Consider the following 22,138-nt stretch of genomic DNA (forward strand, 5'->3'; position numbering starts at 1 on the left):
GTGTCCAGAAATGTTTCCAAGCTAGTACCGGGGATATTTTGTTTTGTGTATGGGAGGTCCATAGCATCTAGATCTCTTTCTTGCTGAGTGTGCCTCCAAGTTGAGATTCCCAGTAAGTGAGTGTCTTTTCATTAAGTTTGGTTGAGTTCGGTCATAGTAGTCTATAAAGGTGTGATACCTGGGGGCCTATTCTGTTGAGGTTAGTCATGTATTGGATGATTGAAGGCTTGACACTAGAGAGTTTCGCTTTGGTCAGGGCTGTTTTGATTTTAAGAATTGTATAGTTCCATGTCTGATAAGTTATGTTTGTTTTTTAGCATACTGAAAGTGGAGGGCTTCCCTCCCTCTTCAAGCTGGACAGGGTGGGAGATACCTATTTATTTCCATGAGTAAGTAGAAAGCGGTTTGCCTCTGTATTTTATCCTTGTGTTTGCCCACAGTGATTCCCATCTTGAGTTTTTAATTCGTGTTCCATCCTTTGATCTACTTTTAGTAGGGCATTTCTCGTGTTTTTGAGTATTGGGTTTGCTGCTAGCATCTGTTTATTAGCTGTTAGGAGAGCTAATGGTTCAAGGTTGTTCAGTATAGCTCTCTCTCGAGTCCCAGCCAGACCGGTGTGTATTCCTGGCTGGGCAGGAACCAGTAGCTCCCCTGTTTCGCCAAAAAAGCTGTTTGGAAAGTTTTGAAGTCCGCCAGGTTTAGGTCCCCCAGTTTTTTCTCTAATCTTAGTTATTTAAGGCTTATCCTCGCTTTTTTGTCTCGCCAGATGAAATTATTTAGCATCTTGTCTATTTTGCGATGGAATTCGTCTGAGAGTATTAGAGGGAGCATATTTGACAGGTAGTTGATCATTGGGGTGATCATCATCTTTACTGTCTCTATCCTTCCCCACCATGTTATGAATTTGGGCGACCAACCTTCCAACAGCATCTTTGTCTTGTCTAGCATTAGTTTTTCATTTTGTTCAAGTGTGCTTTTCAGGTCATTCCCGAAGTGTATACCTAGGTATTTAATTAAACCGGTTTGCCAGGCAAGGCCCGAATCCCCCAGTATATCTCTAGTGGTGTATATGTTAATGGTTTACATTCTGATTTGTCCTTATTTAGCTTGTAACCGGAGAGGGATGAGTACTTATCTATGGTCTCCATGAGGGCCGTGATAGAGGATTTGGGGCTTTCTGTGACAATGAGAATGTCATCCATGTACGCGGCTAGTTTGATTGTGGCCTTATTGATGGTGAACCCCTTCATCTCCTCATTGGCCTTGATGTCCCTAATCAGTGGTTCTAGGGCCAGTAGGAACAGCGAGGGGGACAGGGGGCAACCTTGCCTTGTCCCTCGCTGCAGGGTGAAGGGTTCTGAGGCTGCCCCATTGACTACGATTCGGGCTTTGGGTTTCTCGTATAGTGCCATAACTTTCCGCGTGAATGAGTCCCCCAGGTTGTATGTCTGCATGCACTGCTCCAGGAAATGCCATGATGCCCCGTCTAACGCTTTCTCTGTGTCTAGTGTGATGGCCACCGCTGGTTTGCCAGTCTTGGCGGCCCTTTCGAGTATATGACACAGGAGTCTGGTGTTGTCATGTGACATGCGTGTCTTAAGGAATCCTACTTGTGCATTACTTATCAGCTGTGGTAGAACCTTGTTAAGCCTTGTTGCCAGGATTTTGGCGTATACTTTGCAATCAACGTTTATTAGAGAGATGGGCCTGTAGTTTGGGGGCAGCTGAGTGTTTTTGCCTTCTTTAGGGATAACTATTATATTTGCTTCGGACATGGTTTGTGAGACCATCCCCGCCCCCTCACAGTGGTTAAATACTTTTTTCATAATTGGTTGCAGGTGAGTTGAGAAAGTCTTATAAAAGGTGGCTGTGTAACCGTCTGGCCCGGGTGCTCTGTTATCTTTAAGAGAATTCACTGCCATATCGATTTCTGTTGAACTTGTCTCCCGTCCCAAAGTGTGTGCTTCCTCAGGTGTTATCTTCGGGAGGTTTAGTCTGTCTATGTACTCGGTGCAACCACCTTCGTCCAGAGATTGGTCTTTTTTGTAGAGATCTTGATAGAACTCACTAAATTTTCGTAGGATTTCCTTGTGTCTTGTGTGTGTGATGTTTTGTGAGTCTGTGATTGATGAGAAGGTATGCTGTCTTTGTCTATGTTTCAGGTAAGAGGCCAGGAACTTCCCTGCTTTGTTGGCCTCACATAGGTTGATTACTTTATATTTGTTTATCCACATTCCGGCCCTTTTGCTCAAGATTCTATTGTATTCGTATTTTTTTCTTTGTGAGTTCTGTCCGTGCACAAGCGTTCTCTGAATCTGTGATATGGATTGCCTCTAATCTTTGGATGTCCTTTTCTAGTTGTCCTAGCTGTGCTTTCGCATTTCTGTTAATTTTGGGTTTAATATCTATAATTGTGGCCTTTAATGCGTCCCACATGGTCTTAGGATCCGTGCCCGGAGTGTCATTAAACCTGATGTATTCTTTAATGGCCTCTTCTATTTTATCTTTCTTGCTCTGGTCTGACAAGAAGTCGCTATTGAATCTCCATCTACGTGGATGATCTTCATTGTGTCGCCCGCATAGCAATAGGCTGATGCAGGAGTGGTCCGAGACAGTTCTTGTCGCAATGTCAGTGTGTTCTATTAAGTGGGTGTGCGTTCCTGTGGTTAGTATGTAATCTATCCTGCTGTATGAGTTGTGTGGGTTGGAATAAAAGGTGTAATCTCTGGTGTCCGGGTGTTGTAGACGCCGCGGGTCTTTAAGGTTGAAACTGGTATATCATTTTTTTAGTGTAGTGTGCGCACTTTGGGGTAGTGAATGGCACTGTGATTGTCTGTCCAGAGTGTAGTCTGACGCTATGTTGAAGTCGCCTGCCATCACGGTTAGATCATTTTGTGGGAATGCTTCCAGTCTTTTCGAGAAGCCCTCCCAAAATTCGGAGTCGTCAGCGTTGGGGCCATAGATGTTAACTACATGTATGCTTTCTTCCCGCCACAAGTATGCGTCACAAGTATTCTCCCCTCATCATCGCATTGTTGTTCATCTATTATTATCTTGGAGTTCTTGTTTATCAGGGTAATCACTCCCTGCTTCTTTCCTGTGGCTGGAGATGTGGCTCATCAAGTATGTGTTGACAGCCACACCATTAATGTGAGTTTCAAGTGAAGTTCTAATGTCGGCGATAGCCTTTAAGACCTCTTCAGTGGCGTAAACTGCTATATATAAACCCTACGGAAGATCTTTAGTAAATACGTTTTCTGCTGTGTGTGGACGAATGTTGAGGCCAGGTCTCGTATATTTATACATTTTGTTAATTTGAATAATCTTTCGCACTTTGATCTTTGCCATGTCTCCCTAGTTACAGGCTTACCTGCCATGGCAGTTTAGTCTGGTGCTGAGTAAAAGCTATGCTACCTATACATTGAAGCTTTGGGGGATTTGTTCTGCATTGAGACGTGAGGCTGCCCAAACCCCATCCTCAAGCAGACTGCTGAATTCCTAGGGAGTTGTGACACATAGGCCCTACATAGTCCCAAACGTAATCCTTGTTTCCTCTTTCTTTTTCCTTCGGTTTGTGTAAATGAAAAATTTCCTAGCTTTCGTAACAGAAAGTTTCAATTCTATTAAGGAATCGGAGACGAGGATTAGGCTTTTCTTTCTTCTATTGATTCCACATAGCAGCCTTAGAAAACAACAGTGAACAACAATAGGACTTCATTTCCCATGAAGCCTATGGAGAAAAAACAACAATGCTATGCAATAGTCCATTGTCCAATCAGGCGCCTCCTGGGATCATAACAACCCCTGCTCTGTGCTGGACATCCTCTTTCTTTCTGAGACAAAGCCGACCGTCGGCATTCCTAGTCCTGCTTCAACGACTCTTTCCCTGCGGGCAGAAAAAGGAAGTTGTAAAAATCTGCAAATTAAAGTCCCCAGCACAGAAGTCAAAACAATATACACCAACGTCACACTGACAAGAAAAATGCCTTATGCCTGACGACACCTCCTGATGAACACGGGTGGGTCTAGGAGTATCCTATGGGCGGGCTAATCCTCGCTTCCGAGTCCTTAATAGAATTGAAACTTTCCGTTACGAAAGCTAGGAAATTTTTCATTCTATGTCAGGACCCGGAGGTGAGGATTAGGCTAGTTCAAAGCTTATTCACCACCAGGGACGCAATGGAGGGGACTGGCCTGAAGTAAAACCTCTTAAAGGTTGAGTCAGAAGACCAGTCTGCCGCATTCAAGATGTCCTCCAAGCGTGCTCCTAGCGTGATAGCTTTCGAAGCAATAGCACCCCGAGCGGAGTGCGCTCCGAAGACCTTAGTGTCGATGCCGGCCTCAATCATCACCCAACGAACCCATCTTGCGATCGTAGGGGAAGAGACCGCCCGGAAAGGCTTCCGTAAAGCAATCGGAAGCTGACGCTCCCCTTGAGGGCAAACGTCCGCGGTCATACCCTCATAGGCCCTGATACATCGGACAACACAGAGCTGTGGGCAGTCCGGGAAAGCCGGGTAAGAAATAGCCCGAGACTGGGTCTTGGTACGCTGGGACACATGGAAGGTGACGCCCTCCGGCGTGAAGCATCGCCCTGTAATATCCAGGGCTCGAACGTCCGAAACCCGTCTGCAGGACACTAAGCATAACAACATGGCCAGCTTTGACGACAACTGCTTGCGTGAGAGGTATTTGTTGCTGGGCCATGCTGACAAACAGCGTAAGACCTTATTAACATCCCAGAGGACTGAATACCGTGGCTCTGGAGGTAGAGAAAGGCGAATTCCCAGAAGGAACTTCCGCACCAGGGGATAGTCACCCACCGGATGATCCGCCACCACAGAGTGTCCCGCCGAAATCGCAGAGCGGAACATATTAATCGTTCTATAAGCTAACCCTTCTGAAGCCAAGGAAGCCAGAAAATTCTGTATGTGAACAACATCTGCCCCCACGGGATCCAGACTCCGTTGCAAACACCAACCCATCCATCGGGACCAAGCTGATTGATATTGCTTAACGGTACCATCGGCCCATGCTCTGGAGAGGAGTTCTGCAGCGTGGCGCGAAAGCCCAGAGACTTGCCATCAAGACCTGTAATCTGCCACGCCATCAAGGTCAACAAGCCGCTCACTATCAGGGGATGAGGGTTGCCCGAGGGATTGAGCAGGAGATGAGGGAGCCGGGGTAGACGCATTGGAGAAGCCCAGGAAAGTTCCATCAAAACGGGAAACCAGGCTTGCGCTTTCCAAATCGGGGTGATCAGTACCAGATCCGCCCCCTTCCGACGGACCTGCGTCGTCAACCGCATGATCATAGCGAAGGGAGGGAATGCATAACCCTGCTCCTGTGGCCAGTCCTGGAGAAAGGCATCGGTGGCTGTCACTCACGGATCCGTCCGCCAACTGAATTACCTGGGAATCTGAAAGTCCACACGAGAAGCAAAGAGGTCGACAGGAAAGGGACCCCAGTGGTCTTACAAAGTCAGGAACACCGGCCGGGAAAGTTTCCACAAGCTGGGGTCCCGAAGATGACGAGACTGCCAATCGGCTACCTGATTGGCCGACCCCGGTAAGTGTTCTGCAATCACCGACACTTGATGGGCCAGGCAGTATTCCCAAAAATACTTGGACAAGTCTGCCAGGGCTTTGGAACGCGTCCCCCCAAGCGATTGATGTAGAGAACCGCCACCACATTGTCCATTTTGAGGAGGACACACGAGTGAGCCTTGTCCCTCGTCCAACAGCGCACTGCGAAAGAGCTGGCCATGAGCTCCAAACAGTTGATGTGGAGAGAGCCTTCCTCGGCGGACCAACCTCCCCCTGTAGTGAGCTCGCCACAACGTGCTCCCCAACCGGAGCCGCTGGCATCGGACTCGATCACCAGGTCGGGACGGGAACCGAAAATGGCACGCCCGTTCCATGTGGGCGAGCCACCAATGAAGCTCGGCCCGACCTCCTCGGAGAGCGGGACCTTCTGAGCATACATGAAACCCCTGCAGAGGTGGAACGCTTTGAGACGCTGAAGGGCCCGAAAATGCAAAGGGCCCGGAAAGATGGCCTGAATTGAGTCCGACCACCCTGGCAATACTGCGGAGCGACGTCAGCTGTTTCCGAAGCAGTTGCGGGATCTCGTGACGAATCTTCGTCATCTTCCTGGAAGGTAGACTGAGAGTCTCAGACACAGAAGAGATCACAAAACCGAGAAAGGTGATGGAGCGAGTGGGGTGGAGACAAGACTTGGCTTGATTTATGATAAACCCCAAAGACTGCAGCAGAAGCACCGCCGACCGGAGCAAGAGGGTCTGAGGGCACTGATGAAGGAAGAGCATGTCGTCTAGGTAGACAATCATCCTCATGCCCTGCGCCCGTAACGCTTTCCCCACCGGATGCAACACCTTGGTAAAACACCAAGGGGCGGACGACAGGCCAAAGGGAAGCGAAGTGAACTCGAAAATCTGGCCGTCTCACCTGAAGTGTAGGAAACGACGGTGAGGAGGGAAGATAGGGACCGCCAGGTAAGCAGCCTTGAGGTCCAAACGGACCATCCAGTCGCTGGGGCGTAGCAGATTGCGAAGTAGGTGAATCCCCTCCATTTTGAAATGCCGGTAAACAAGCCATTCGTTGAACTCCCGAAGGTTCACCGGGCGTTGACCGCCATCCTGCTTTTGAACCAGAAAAATGTTGCTTATGAAGGCCCTGGGCTGGGGATGAGAGCGGCAAATCGCCCCTTTGCGCAAGAGCTCTTGGAGCTCGAGGCGTATCAAGTCTGCCTCGGCCCCCGAGAACCTTATCGGGGCAGGAGGGGAGGGTTGAACTGTGGAACCGAAAAACTCTATGTGAAACCACTGAACAGTTTGCAGCACCCAAGCGTCGGACGTCAAAGCCCGCCAGTTGTCCAGAAACCGGGCTAACCAGCCCCCCCAAACATTGACCTGAGACAATTATAGAACTCACCGTGATTGGCGGTGCCGCCAGAACCTCTCCCACCATTACGCTGGCCTCAGCGCCGGGAACAGCCTCTAGTGGGATAGAAACCCCCAAAGCGTGAGGAGTCCTGGTACTGCCCCCTCTGGGATGGTTGACCTCTGCCGGAGGATGCTTGCGAGAACTGGCCATCCGAGCGCCCCCTGCCACGACCGGCCCCTCCGAAAACCCGCACATTGAAAATGCGCTTCACCGTGGACTGCGCCTTGTCCAGAGAATTAAAGGTGGACACGAACTTGCCAAGTTCTTTAACAAAAGGGTCTCCGAAAAGACCGCCCTGTGCCACCGGGCCCGCTTCGGAAGTCGCCAATTCACCCAGCTTGGGGTCCAATTTGATAAGGAGCGACCAGCGCCTTTCAGTAGGAATGGCGCAGTTCGCATTCCCCAAGAAAATAATGGCCCGTTGAGCCCAACTGGACAATGTTTCGGGGGAGATCAGGGCACCAGATACCTTGGCGTCTTGAGCCATATCAAATATTTTTACTAGGGGACACGTGATGTCCAGCAATTTATCCTGACAGGCCTGCCAGGATCTATCGATGCCTTTCTTCGGGTCCTTGATAAACTTTGTTAGATAAGTGGTCATCTTGGCATCAATTTCGGGGGTCACCGCCACTTTCCCCTCCAGGGATGGGTGCGGTTATTCGGATCTAAGGCGTGCACGGACGTCCTGCTCGAGGGGTTTTCGAAGGCGCACCGCCACATACTTGGCCACCTTATCGCAGGGAACCCACTGCGAAGAACGGGGATGCAAAAGGTCCTCCGGGTCAAGAAGATCCGAGGAAACACCACCCTGGGAAGCTGAAGACTGAGGACGTTCCACCGAACCAGAAGGGGAGGGACGCCATGACCTTCCCTGGTCCGAATCGCCATCTGACGCACCCTGGGAGTCCTCCGAAAGAGGAGAGGAAGGCATGGGATCCGGGACACCTACAGGCGGAGGATCAGCCGGGGAAGGATCCGCCGGCAACGCTGGAGTCTGGGCGTCCAAAAAGGCTTGCCAAAGCCACTCAAATGCGCCAGAATCAACTCCGTCGGAACGGGAGCGCTTACGCGAATTCTCCGCAAGAGAAGCGGGGCTCAACTTTGAAGGTAAGGAACCAGAAGGTCCCGGAGCGTCTTCCGTCGCAGGGAGGGGTCCAAGGAGTTTCACCAGGTCATCCAACCTCTTCTCCAAAGGCGCCACAGCCTCGGAGACTGCCATCACAATGGAGGAATCCACTGCGTCGCAGAACTCATCTGACAGCGGGAGATACTGGGATTCCTCCTCCTCGTAATAGTCATCAAACTCCTCCATGGCGCCCCAGGGAGAAGATGAGGAAGCGAGGTAAGTAAAATAGTGATGGCCACCCACCAGGTAAGAGGGAAGTACAAAGTGGGACTTCACCCAGGTCAAAATGGAGGCAAGAGCCAGGGCCCCCCCTCCCTGTCCAAATGTAGAGGGCCTTGCGTCCCGCCGAAGCTCCGCGCCGGAAGATAAAAAAGGGATGCGTGCCCTATCGCGGTCGGCGGACCGCCACGCTGCCGCCGGTGACAGAAAACCGTTGTGCGGCCGCGTAGGAGCGGGCAGAACGCTCCCGCGATCACGGAGGGAAGGCTCCGAAGTCTGAAGCGAGAAACCAATGCGCACCAAGCATACGGAGCAAACGCTCCGACCAAACTCCACAACAGTGAGCGCAAACAGCAGTAAATCACAGTGAAACAAGAACAGTAAATGCCCAATAGTAACAGCAAATGAAACCAAGCGGAGCGAGGCTCCTACAATATTGAACCATAAACAGTGCACCCAAACCACCAGCCCAAACGCAACTGAAGGGAAGGACACTTATCTGAGGGAGGCTGCTAGCAGCGAAGAAAGAGGATGTCCAGCCCAGAGCAGGGGTTATGATCCCAGGAGGCGCCTGATTGGACAATGGACTATTGCATAGCACTGTTGTTTTTTCTCCATAAGCTTCATGGGAAATTAAATCCTACTGTTGTTCACTGTTGTTTTCTAAGGCTGCTATGTAGAATAACTAAAAGAAAGAAAAGCCTAATCCTCGCCTCCGGGTCCTGACATAGAATTAAGTCTTAGATTTGTTTACTGTGTTTTTCTTTGACACTTCTATTGGCATTTGTTGCATTGTTTCACTAGAATTTATACTGTCCTAGACAGACCCACAAAGTTGTATTGTGCTGGATTGTGTAATTATGTAGCTCGTTATACCCTAACAAGGCCAAGAAGCGATCTGAGTTGTATCTAGTTCCGGACATCCTTTCTAAGTGCATGGTTAGTAGGGTGTTGCATGAAGTTTGACCTATTTGGGAGATGTTGTATAAGGTGCATGTGGTATAGAGATGTGCTTCAAATTTGGTCAAGCAAATGTCATTGTGCATAATCACGAGGTTGCGGATAGTATGAGACTAGATGCAGCTGCCTATACCCTCAATCTTAGGAGTAGGCAGAATCCTCAAGTTGAGCACATCACATGGTGCCTAGCTTGTGAGGTGGGTTCCACCTGTGAGTCTGTTGTATAAAGTGCCTCCGAAGCAACAGAGACCCACCCCCTGTAGATACTGTTAAGAAACCAGGGTATGGCTACATTACAATAAATAGGTTTAAGTGTACATCCTGGAGCACTGATCATCCCAAAACTCTGGCTTTTGAGAGAAATAAAACTACCCAGCCTGCTTCTAGTGTGCTGTATTACTGACCTTACCAACAATATTACTCCCAATATGTTCTTACATGGTCAATTTGACGTTGGAGTTCCTGCTGACCTGTTTACTGTTGGGCACGGGAACTCTATGTCTAGATCTGCTTACGAAAATCTGCATGGTCTAGTGTAGTTCTAGATTTCATCTATGCATAGTTCGAAGGGGGGCACATTTTGTGCAGGGGTTTGGGCCCCCAAACAACTATCCTATTCCTAAAAAAAAAGTACAGTTAAATGAGTCCTAGTCAGGTGACAGCTCGAACCCTATGATGACTGGCACCCTGGACATGTGACTGCTAGTACTCTTCCGTTGGGGAAAAATGGAACCCCTCACAATAGATTTGTTCTTTATAAGAATCTGAATGTCTTTCAAGTTCCTCATATCCTTTCCTCCAAGTGCATATGTTTCTAACGGATATTGGCCCCTTTGTAGTCTTTAAACAAATCTCCTTTTCCGTCACCTCATTGGATCTGTAAAACTTTTCAGCAGTTGCTGAGTATGGCGCTATCTTTGCATTCTGTTCCACAATTCTACTGGAAGTGATATTAGAGGCAAATATATGCGCTGTTGGTTCGGCACATCAGTTCTACCCCAGTTTTTACCTGCCCCACAGACGTTTAGGATGCAGTGCATGGAAGAGGAGGACAACAAAATAAGAAAAAACAAAAAGCTACCTTCGGAATGGTGGGAAGTAGAGTGATGACAAATTTTCAGGAGCTGTCATATCCATCAAAAAGAATGTTAACAAAGGTAACATGTTCTTATAATTAATATTGGCTACCGCAGACTCCCGTCAGAAAGGTTACTGAAAGCAAATTACTAGTTATTTTCCTTTATAGTGGTTTAAACCCTGCATCATTTTGGTTTCCCGTATCTCTACTCTGTAGTCAGTCTATATTGCTGATGAAGCAGAGTCTAGAACTGTATATAATACACCAAAGAGAATCTTATAAATATTTGTGTTCAATAGTAACACAAATCTCCTTTTTAGGTCGAGCCCGAGTCAGTGTGCATGTGCTGCTCTGCGAGACTTGGTGTAGTGTAGTATGGAAGAGAATCTCCGCCCACTCTTCGCCCATGTTTTTCATTGGCTTGTGTCTTTGTCCTTCGTATATGCTGGCTTCCCATTCCTTAATAGGCTTGTTAATCCCTCCTTAGTAATGTGTTCAATGGTAACACAAATCTCCTTTTTAGGCCGAGCCCGAGTCAGTGTGCATCTGCTGCTCTGCGAGACTTGGTGTAGTGTAGTATGGAAGAGAAGCTCCGCCCACTCTCCGCCCATGTTTTTCATTGGCTTGTGTCTTTGTCCTTCGTATATGCTGGCTTCTCATTCCTTAATAGGCTTGTTAATCCCTCCTTAGTACAGCCTTGTCTTCATTTGTTACCTCTCATGGCGACTGGCCCTTTTACTTTGGTTATTACAGGGTATGTGTAATTAGTATTGTAAGAACTATTTTCTTTATGGAGTTTCTTCTACTTCAGGCATGCCGGGACAATGGAGGCCACTTGTTAGTCTTTCTGGCGGGGCAGCCCTTAGGTGCTTGGGTGGTTCCCGCAGGAATTCTGGCTCCTCGAGAGGGAGACCTCTTACTGCACTGCTCGGGAAGCACAGACCATGGCTGCAATGCCGTGCAAGGCTGTCCCACCCTAGTTCTTGACGGAGGGCTATTCTTTTATGCGAACCTTAGCAAATGTACATCCGCTTTTCTGTATTATTCAATAGCTTGCTACAAACCTTGAACTGACATTTTTAATAGGTTCCCTGGGACGTGTCCTAAGATGTTTCCTAAAGCGTTTTAAAGGGTATCAGTGTGCGGCCAAGTCTAGTATGCATTCTTAAAAATTCACTGGGCAATGTTATGGTTATAGAGGTTCACAAACAAGAAAGTTGTTTCATTTATTTGGAATTTTCCTGTGTCCAGCGTCAGTGCTTTGAATTTTGGTACTTGTAGTGCTGGGTTTAAAATGCGACGAACAACTCTACAAGTAATAACATACACACAGGTTTGGGCAAACTTTTCACACCAGAAACGGGACAAACATGGGAAATTCAAGACTTATGTGAAGTACATGGTGTTTGTCTCCATGGCTTTTCGAAAAGTGCTCATTTTGTGTAACCGGGTGAATGGGCGTAGATTTTATTTGTCCAGGTGTAATATTAATTTGCTTTTGATGTCGCTCAATCATGGAGATGCACACGTTTCATACCTAAAACCCATTTCTTCAAAATGTTGTATAGAACTTTTAAAGACAAGACTGAATGGATGCTTCTGAACGTAGATCATTAATTTGCTTTAAGTCTGTGGCACTGTCTAGGTTTACTTATGGCAGTTCCCCCTTCAAATCTTAAAATAATCCCACTTTCGTTTTTTCGATGCCAGCAATTAGTGTGGGTCTAATTCTATTAGTAACACCATGTTGTAATAATGTTACTCCATTTGGTATGAGCTGTGATACCCCTTACTTATGAGTTTACCATAAAAGGCAGTGCTAAAATGTTCAGTGGTAATATAGCTCCTGTCTTACAGAATGTTTCTTTGCATATTTTCCCACAACACCATGTTGTAATAATGTTACTTAATTTGGTATGAGCTGTGATACCCCTTACTTTTGAGTTTACCATTAAAGGCAGTGCTAAAATGTTCAGTGGTAATATCTTACTAAATGTTTCTTTGCATACTTTCCCACTGTGGGCTTACGTTGTGCAACCTAAGTGGCAGTTTGTTGAACTGATGTGGTTAGCAGTGGCTATCATGCCATTGTAAATTATATCGTCCCTTCAGTGTGCCATATTTTTGGGTGGTAAGTCCATAACTTGGATCATGTGAAGGAAGTCCCCTCGTTCTAGGAGCAAACCTTTTTCTTAAAAGGAACTCGCACTCACTGAATGCTTATTCAGTGACATTCTTCATCGTCAACTTCTTCCCAATCCTCTGTAGAACAGGGCGTGCTATGACCTTTTTCCTTACAAGGGAGCACTTTTTTTAGTCAAAGGGTGTGGGATCTTTATGAAGTGATGGTTAAAATTGCCTGGGTGGTACCCATATCATTGTTTATTTTGGGGTCCGTCTGGCAAGATTAACAAGCAAATTCGTAATTACGAGATTTCGAGCTATTGGTATTGTACATGAAAATGCCTTTTATTTGTTTTAAAAAAAACCTGCAATAATAAAAGGCATTGTCATTTACAATATCCATAGGTCAAAGTTTCTAAAATGCGAGACCTATTGCATTGCAAATGCTTGTATACATATCAGCCAGTTTCAGGACTCCAAGACCACAGGAAGCGTCTTGTAGGACGGCGTTCTTCATTAAGCTTGTGATCTAGCTGCATTCTTTTTTGTGGCAACAGAGGTGCGATTTGATCTGCAATTCAACCCGTCAAGCAGGATGTAAAAGAAAACAATGGTAAAACCTAAAAAAAAAAAATCAGAATTTTTTTGGGTGAGAGGATGTGGCATAACATCCAAAGCTGCCTTCTTTTAACCTGGGGAAACCAGCTTCGAGTCTCGACTTCGGTTCTCCCAGTGCCTACAAAAAAAAAGCAAGCAGCGGCAGGCGCCGAAGGCACAAGCAGGAAACAAATAATAATAAAAAATAAAGAGTTCCTCAAAGGAACCCATAAATAGAAAGGCGTAACAAGACCAGTAATTGAGTGGTGCTCCTGGGAGTAACCAAAAGACAAACCAGCATTTGCAATGCAATAGGTCTCGCATTTACGCAAGTTTGCACTATTGACATTGTAAATGACAGTGCCTTTTGTTTTTGTTTTTAAAACCTAAATAAAAGGCATTGTCATTAATAATGCCAATAGCGTTGTTAGGGAATGTGGAGAAATTGGTACCTTTTTAAAAAATATTTTGTGGGAGTGTAAATTTGTACAGCAATACTGGAAAGGAGTGGGAAAACTCATGTCTAAAGACACAGGGATAAACATTCCAATTGACTTCCGCTAGATGCTTTTGTGCGTAACAGGGGAAGAGAAATGGCCAAAATACACAACTGTTTGGTTCAAAGTGGCTGCGATGGTGGCAAAACGAAATATTGTGCAAAAATGGGGGGCAAGACAGATACCAGAAGTGTGTAAATGAAAATCTGACATGGATTGGTGTGCCAGTGCGGAGAAAACGATTTACAAAGCCAGAGGCTGTCCACACAAGTGGAATAAAAAAGCCTGGGGACAGTGGCAGAAATACCGCGGGTATTAGGTAGAGTAAAGGGATGAGAGGGGGGTGGACTACTCCAGATTAGACTAGAACACTGAGAGTTCACTTAGGGACTCGAAGAGAGGGTTGTGATAGCAGGTGTGCTGTCGATAACCATGTTATTTACAAAAGGAAAAGTGAAGAGAGGGTCCTAGAGACCAGCAAAGGATTATATCTGTCGATACCCCAGGCGGGTAGAGTCTGTGACCGGAGAGAGCGGGGCCCCCTCCCCTGAGCTGTCGCCAAGTTGAGGTGAAGCGACATACCCAGTTGTTACGGGTATTGATGTTTTCCACACCCCAGAAACCGCAAGTATATTTGGTTCCTTGTTTTTCGTTTTTCCAAAATATATTTTTGTTACACTTTTCACGTAGCAGCAGCATCTCTGAAGTCCTGAAGAAAGCCTTGCCCGATATAGGGGCTTGATGGTTGAAATATGTCGACCATAAACTTTCACCTCACACATGCGGTTTAAATCCATACCGCAGGTGCACTGTTTTTAATCCTAGCAGTGAGAGCTTCAAAATAAAGCATTCATTTAGTTCTCCCTAGCTAGTTTTATTATCACTTCACTCATTCTATTCTTTTGCGCTGCGCCCTCACCCACACTGCTATTCTCATTTGGTGGATTTACTAATCCAGTCAGAGAAGGAATCAAAACAACCCTGTGCTCCTCCCTCTCCGAGAGGGGGTCGTAGCCCCCAGAGGAACTAGGTCTTCCTCTGGGAGGAGAATCCCAAATGATGAAGCATGCCACCTTAGGTGGGTGATTGATTCTTCCCTTAGCAAGGTCTGTTGTAAGTTGTCAGTACCTTTTTGTTTTTCGGTCTCGCCTGAGCCAGCGCATGCGAGACATATGGTAAGTGCTAACCAAGGCTTTTGCTGGCCTCAAGCTTGCTGTTACGCGCGCGTGCACGTGCGCAGCCGGCATCTCTTTTTTCCTTCACGGGTCATTAAGTGCATCGCGATCAATTTCACCGCCACGCGCTCGCGCACAGCGTGCTTTTTTCTTCTTCAGCGTGGTACCTTCACCCATCTCCGCATGCACCCACGTGAGTCCCTGTCGGCTGATTGATTCATGTCACTTCCCCACGTCGCTCCCGTGACTGCACATATCCCCACTGCCTTCAGTGAGATGACATTATGGCCAGCACCGCTGGTACTGTTCTCTGTTTTCACTCCCCGTCGCTCTGTCTCTGCCTCCTGCCTTGTCTCCAACGCCAAAGGCCTCGTTACTGGAGCATGAAAGCGGGGCTGGACCGAGCCACCCTTCTCCCGGCTGGCACCTCACCTGTGCCCCCTCACCTGCCCCCCTCACTCGCGCCTCACCCTCACTTGCGTCGCACCCACAGGGCAATTTTATTTTAAATAATAATTATCAATCCATTTGGGTCCTTATCAGTTTTTAGCCATGCAACAGTAGTTGATGTTGCACAAAGGATATTGTGCGCTTAACTAAATACTTATAAGGTCCCAAAAGCGAGACCTATGGGCTATGCCAATGCTTGTTGTATTTGTCATTCTGTGTGCAGACAATTTAGACCCAAGGATTTTTGCTGTATTTACGATAACAATGTTATGCTTTGTTCAAATAACTTGAATGTGATGACTGTAAGTTATTCTGAGCTAGTTTAATAAAAATATATTTTTAAAGAAAATAGCAATGCCAATAGCTTAAACTTGCGTAAATGCGAGACCTATTGCATTCCAAATGCTTGTTTTCTGCTCTTGCTGTCTCCGGAGTAATTACTCTAACCTCAGCAGTAAAGGACATTTAGTGACTATGACTTTAAGCCCTGCTTGTAAACTTAACCCTTTGTTCGACTTTTATATGTATATTCAAATTGTGCATTTTCAAACAGTGTACTGAAATTGGATTGTGCCAGTTATGATGTCCCCTGTAAAATAGTTCTCCTGCATTGTCTTTTTAGTGGACGACTGGGATGGAAACCAAGGGTCTCCGAAAGCAGAAGAAGTACCCCAGCCAGCCAGGAAGAAAGTGAAGCGAAACTTACCAAAACTGGACGCTGACAGGTAGTTCTAGCAGTGTATGATTTATAAAAAAAAAAATATATATTTATTCAATTTTGCCAGTGAATACAAACGTGCAAAGACATACATTTCTGAGCGGGCAAAGCATCATAGGCTCTGTACATGGCCCGTCATAACAGTCAACTTGGACTTACCATGTTATAGTCTAAGAGAGGAGGGAGGATCCTTATTGGAATAGTGCAGAGGGGGAGTTGGCAATGTCTGTGTGCGTGGGGATGTGTGGAGCACCCCATTAGATGGAACACATGGGGACGATTCACCCCTTATCGGCCGACTCCAAGGAGAGGAGATAATGCCGAAGAGGTTGACAGACGTCTTTAGGTCTAGATTTAGGGGTTGTAGCAGTGCGTAGTCCTCTCTGACTGTATTGCAGTAGGACCTGGATTTGAGCCAGGTGGAATCTGTGGGGAGGTGCCCGGTGCCCCAGTGAACAGCAGGCTACTGTTTGACAAGTAGTGATGCCACAGATATAAATCTGCGTGTAGATTTAGGGATGCCGTGGGTATAACCCAGGAGCACCATTGTGGGGTCAGGCTATATTGAGTGATCTGCCATTTGTAGACAAATGAGAAAACTGAGGCCCAGTAGTGACCAATTAGGGGGCACGTCCAATTGAGGTGTGCAAAATTGGGAGTCCGGTGGAGTGTTTGGTACTTGGGGCACTGAGCCGAGTGTGTGGGGTCGAATTTGGCAATGTCTTTGGGGGAAAACGTACAATGTGTGCAGTAACTTAAATTGTATAAGCTTATGTCTGTGGTTGATGGACACTAACTTGGTTTGAGAGCAGCAGAATGCCCTGAGCTTGTCTGGAATGGAATAGCCCAGGTCCACGCTGCAGGCTTCTCTAACTCGTTTAGTGGAGTCTGGTTTTAAGGCCAGGCATGTGTGAAACAGTCTGGAAACTAAGTGATAACAAGCGAGAAGGTTGAGAACTCATCCGGGGGCAGCGGGTATATAGATATGCAAGAACACAGGATATTATGGAGTGTGCGCAGTATAAAATGATGCATGTAGGTGGCATTCTATTGGCATGGGAAAGAGCATGGCCATTCCGGGAACATAGCCCTTAGATTGTGAAGGCCATGCTGGGCTGGGATTTGCTGGACTCATTTTTCACTTGTGAGGGGAAGCCATGGGTTGTCTGCCTGTGGGATGACAGGGAGTAGAGGATATCCCCTCCCAGAGTGCGAAGCAGCCCCTGCCAGGGGGAGCAAGTGGTGAAGAGAGTCTGCATGTCGGTTGAGTCCATGGGAATGCCCTTCGGCAATATGGATGAAAGCGACATTTTGTCCAGCCTGGTCCCTCTCAAGTGAGAGATGGGATGCGGGCATCAAAATGATACCAGCGGTGAGCATACTGGCACTGAGCAGCAAAGTAATAAAGAAAGAGATCCGGGACCCTGAAAACGCTGTGCTCGTAGGCGAGGGTAATGGTGTCCCACTTAATGCGGGGTTTACGTCGATCCCATACAAGCCATAGGAGGAGGCTGCGCAGAGTTTCAAAAACGTGTTGTGGGAGGGAAATGGGGCTATTTGAAAACAAATACAAAAAGCGATGGAGCACTAAAATTGTGATTATTGCTACTGGTTCGGCCATGGAGAGCGGGAGGCCGATTCAGCGTTTAGAGTCGACATTCGGTCAAAGGCAGGGCTGTAGTTTAGCCGAAGGACTTGCTCTTCATCTAAGTGTATGTGGATGCCCAAGTATTTAGTTGAGTCTGTGGTCCATGACGGGGTACTCTATGTCCGTGGGGTGTGCATTCTCTGTCATCTGGAATAGATTGGATTTAGCCCAGTTTATATGACGGCCTGACAGGCTGCCAAAGCGGACAATTTCTCAAATCAGTAGTGGGAGGTTGTCAGTGGGATGACTAACAAATATATTAATGTCGTCTGCATAAAGTGAGGCCAGGAGGGGGCCATGTGTAAGTTGAAGGCTGTGGTATACGTGCTTTTCCTGGAGGGTGATGGACCAGAGCAATTATGAATAAGAGCAATTATAAATAAGAGAGGGGATAGGGCCCCCCCAGCCTGGTACCCCTGGAAATCGGGAACTGCTCAGTAAGCAAGCCGTTCACCCACAAGCAGGCAATTGGTTGGGAGTAAGGAAGCATAATAGAGGGGATGACGACCCAGGGAAAGCCCAGTTTTTCAACGTTGATTTCCGGAAAGGCCACTCCAGAGAGTCAAATGGTTTTTCTGCATCCAATAAGGCCACCACAGCGGCGATTGTAGAGGAAATCCTGTTTAATACAGTGAAAATTGTTTTCATATTGAAAGAAGTAGATCTATGTGGAACAAAACTGGATTGCACTGACGATATAATTTGGTCCATTAACGGGGAAAGGTGCATGGCCAAGATTTGGGCAAAGATTTTGTTATCTAAGTTTAGGAGGGAAAATGGTTTGTATGAGGAGCAAAGGAGTGAGTCCTTGCCAGGTTTCTGGAGCAGTGTAAGGACTGCATCGAGGAGCGTGGGAGGCAAGGAGCCTGTACTCAGTGCCTCTGTCTACAGAGTGAGTAGATGTAGGGCAAGTAGATGTTTGTAGGTTTTATAAAAGGTTACAGTGATGCCGTCCATGATGCAGTTTATGATTTATTTAAAGTAGATGTAATATCACCAAACGTTTATCTTACACCTTTCAGTAGTTTAAGTCCATTGTTTGTGTGAGTTTTATGGATGTTTGCAGAAATTGCAAGACCATCCCTCAAAGAGACCCCTGATGCTTAGGCATTGGTTGTGAACCAGACCTGGAGTAGACTGGAATAAGTAGAAAGTTGTATATCATGCTACTTTGTGCCTGCTAACCTGGCCCGTCCTGCCACCTTCCCTCCCCCTCCCCCCCCCCCCCCCCCTATAAATGCCTAAAACAGTCCTGCGACTGTCAGGATTTTCAATGTAAAGGACAAACTAAATGTCTAAAATTCCCTTGCCTATCCTTCACATATGAAGATAAAGCTGAATACTCATCGCTCTTTCAGCTGTGTGAATGGAGCAGAACTCCTTTCAATTGCATATGTTTTTCCTTGCTCCAAAACTGTTTAACCATCTATTTGAATTATTGAATATTTAACTATCAAGTTAACTGTTTAAGAGAACAAAAAAATCCAGTTGAGTTCTCTAAAGTAATGCCATTCTGTTTGTATCAGATCTTCCTAGTATTGAAGGAAGGTTGGCTAAATCAAGTGGAACATTAGGCATATTGTTTTACATTTACTCTACTTTTTAAAGTCTTTTTGCATTTTTTGAAATTATTTTGCATTCAACTTGATTACTGTTTTGGTAGTGCATAACCACTTTACACATTGTTTTTGGTTTATTAAAGTTCACTCTATTTTTCTAATTGCTCCCCCCTCCCACACACATTTTTTACTGCATAAATACTTTACATATTGCACCAAGGTAAACCTGTCTGCTATGTGCCATGGCTACCAGGGTTTGAGATCATGCTGCCCCCACCCCCAGGAGGCAGATGGGGGCAGCAGCCCCAGATCTGCCGCCCCCCCCCGGCAGAAAGCCCACTAGGCACCAGGGATTTTTTTCCTTTTTTATATGTAGGGGTGGGGGCTGCCCAGAATGGGCACGCCAATGCCCCCATCCCCCCCAAAATTGCCACAGTCTTTCTTCCCCCCCTGCCCCCCCCCCCCCCCCGGAGGCAGTAGGACAATAGCCCCTTATCTGCCCTCTGCAAGGCTGAAAGCCCACTGTGCACCAGGGATAAATATTTTTCAAAATTCAGGGGTGGGTGCTCCCCAGAATGGCTATGCCAATGCCCCACTCCCCCCAAAAAGATGGCACAGTCTTACTTCACCCCCCCAGGAGGCAGATGGGGGCAATAGTCCCTGATCTGACCCACCAAGGGGGCAGAAAGCCCACTAGGCACCCCGGATTATTATTGTTTTAATATGTAGGGGGTGGGGGCTGCCCAGAATGGGTATGCCAATTCCCCCTCACCCTCCCCAAACAATTGCCACAGGTTTTTTGCCCCCCCCCCCCTCCCCCCAGGAGGCAGATGGGGTCAATAGCTCCTGATCTGCCCCCCTGGGGGCCGAGAGCCAACTAGGCACCAGGGATGACGCTGGCTTTTTTATACGTAGGGGTGGGGGCTTCCCTGAATGGGTTTACCAATGCCCCCACCACCAAAACAAATACCCACAGTCTTTCTATCCCCCTTGCGGGCATATTGGGGCAATAGTCCTCGATCTGCGCTCCCCAGGGCGGCAAAAAGCCTAGTAGGCACTGGCCTTTATAGGTCTTGCCTGAGCCAGAGCACGGGCTGCTCTGCGAGACATTTAGTATACGGGTTTTCAAAGTGCTACCAGACATCGCTGGCCTAACGCTCGCTATCACTACTGCGCGCGCTCCACTCGCGTGCTTACCACAGAGCACGTCTTCGTGATCGCGATCACTTTCGATGTGATCGCGATCACTTTCGCTTTCATGGCCGCGCGGCCATTACTTTTACGGCCGCGCAGCCAATGCTTGTTCTCTGTTCCCCGCTTGTCTTCCAACTTTTTCTCCTCTTGAGCCGTTTATCGGGGCCAGGTTCCTTCACACACAACCTTCTGCCCAGGCATTCAGAAGCACGCCGCACTTAAGGCGCCGCTGGCGTTCCCCAAGATGTTCCCCTTACACTCACTTCACTTTGCCTTCTTCTATTCACAACCTCTCAGTACATGTTCCCTCCTCATATACTCTCCCGTACTCGGGTAGTGATTCATCCGTGCTCATTCATCCCTCTCCTGAAGCACTTGGTTCTCTGCCCCGTACCCTCTGCCCATCAGCTCCTGACTCCTCCTTTGGGGTGTGGGAAGTGTTTGAGGCGATCAAAGCTTTGCAAAGTCCCGGATTATTGTCAGCCACATAATTCACATAGTTCATGGTTTTTCCCGCTTTACCATCAATTGCTCCCAAGCATATTTTTCCCCACACTTACCCCTTTATTACTTGAATAATCTATATAGAGAGCAGCTGAAACCGTTTCCTTCTGACACCGGATGTGCAGAGATTTCCTTGCAAGTGTTGGCGTGCACTGAAAATGGATAGGTCCTTTTCTCAGGAGTTCAACTAATGCCACATTACAGATGTAAACAAAAATACCATGTTTACAGCAGTGACAAAAGGTTTCCTGTGACATTTTTCAGATGCTGCAAAGCGTTTTTTGATTTAAAATTGAAAGAATGAGTAAATATTAACATCGAAGGGGTCCAGATTGTTATGGAAAAGCCTAAACGCGTAGAACTTTGTGACCTTCACACATTTTGTGATTTTTCTCTAAGAAAATTGTGAAGGTTGTGAAAAAGCATACATTTTAAACCCCTGCTCGTTGCTATCAGTTGCATCCTCCCTACACCCATTTGCCTTTACTCTCCTTTCTCATTCCTCCTATTATCCAGTCTCTTTCTGTAGCCACATACATGTGCCCCCGCTGCAGACACCTCTCTCATACTAACCCCACCATTCTCTAATTGTGACTTCTAAGAGGACCAAATCCCTCTCCTGTTTATCTCATCCCTTAGCCCTCTTCTTGCTTCACCTTTCTTCGCTTTCACCTTGGAACTCACCCCTCAGTTGAGTCTTTTCTCTCTCAGGTTTCCCTCCTTTGCCCCCTTCCGACTTACTCCTCACATGTACCATGTTATCCAAGGATCACGATGCCTCTTGTTTCGCTTGTCAGTGTTCTCTCTGCAGTCGCCTCACACCTCTTCTTAATCCGTCTCACTGTGGATCTCTCTCTCTCCTGGCTCTCCCCTCCTTCTGTTCCACTGAGACGTAAGTACTGAATTGTGAGGTGTTTACATCTTTCTTGAGATTTTTATTTTTCTTGACCTGATTTGCACAGTAAATGAATTTTAAAATGCACATTGTGATTCCCTGGCACCCAATGCAAAAATTATTCTGGCTATGAGCCCAAGATGCCCATGGCCTTCCCCTGACCAATGAGATCCAATATCTGGAGAGCAACCGACCCCAGCTGCCTTTCTTGTGGCAATCGGGTTGGTGGAAGCAAAGCACATGGAATATATTTTTAGCAAAATAATCCTGGGCACTGTACACAGAGGCCACTCTACTGAAATTAAAGACCAAGCATTGGCATAGCCAAAATGTCTCGCTTTTGGGAGCTTATAAGTATTTAGTTATGCAGCACAATATCCTTGGTGCAACAACAACTGTAGCATGGCTAAACACTTATAAGGTCCC

At 47.0% G+C, this 22,138-nt stretch overlaps 2 protein-coding genes across 5 annotated transcripts in view; one reads left to right on the plus strand and one right to left on the minus strand.

Annotated features, from left to right (window-relative positions):
- The window catches only part of LOC146860695 (uncharacterized), a 212,050-nt gene that overhangs the window by 39,289 nt on the left and 150,623 nt on the right, over window positions 1–22,138 (minus strand). The window lies entirely within an intron of this gene.
- TIPIN (TIMELESS interacting protein) overlaps window positions 1–22,138 on the plus strand; it is a 233,147-nt gene that overhangs the window by 17,290 nt on the left and 193,719 nt on the right. For all 4 annotated transcript variants that reach the window (XM_085644621.1, XM_085644622.1, XM_085644623.1 and 1 more), the window contains exon 3: window positions 15,817–15,919. In XM_085644621.1, the coding sequence (XP_085500747.1) occupies window positions 15,817–15,919 (103 nt within the window). The remainder of the gene's footprint in view (window positions 1–15,816; window positions 15,920–22,138) is intronic.

The sequence above is a fragment of the Triturus cristatus genome, chromosome 3_1 (assembly GCF_964204655.1).
Source record: "Triturus cristatus chromosome 3_1, aTriCri1.1, whole genome shotgun sequence".
NCBI lineage: Eukaryota > Metazoa > Chordata > Amphibia > Caudata > Salamandridae > Triturus > Triturus cristatus.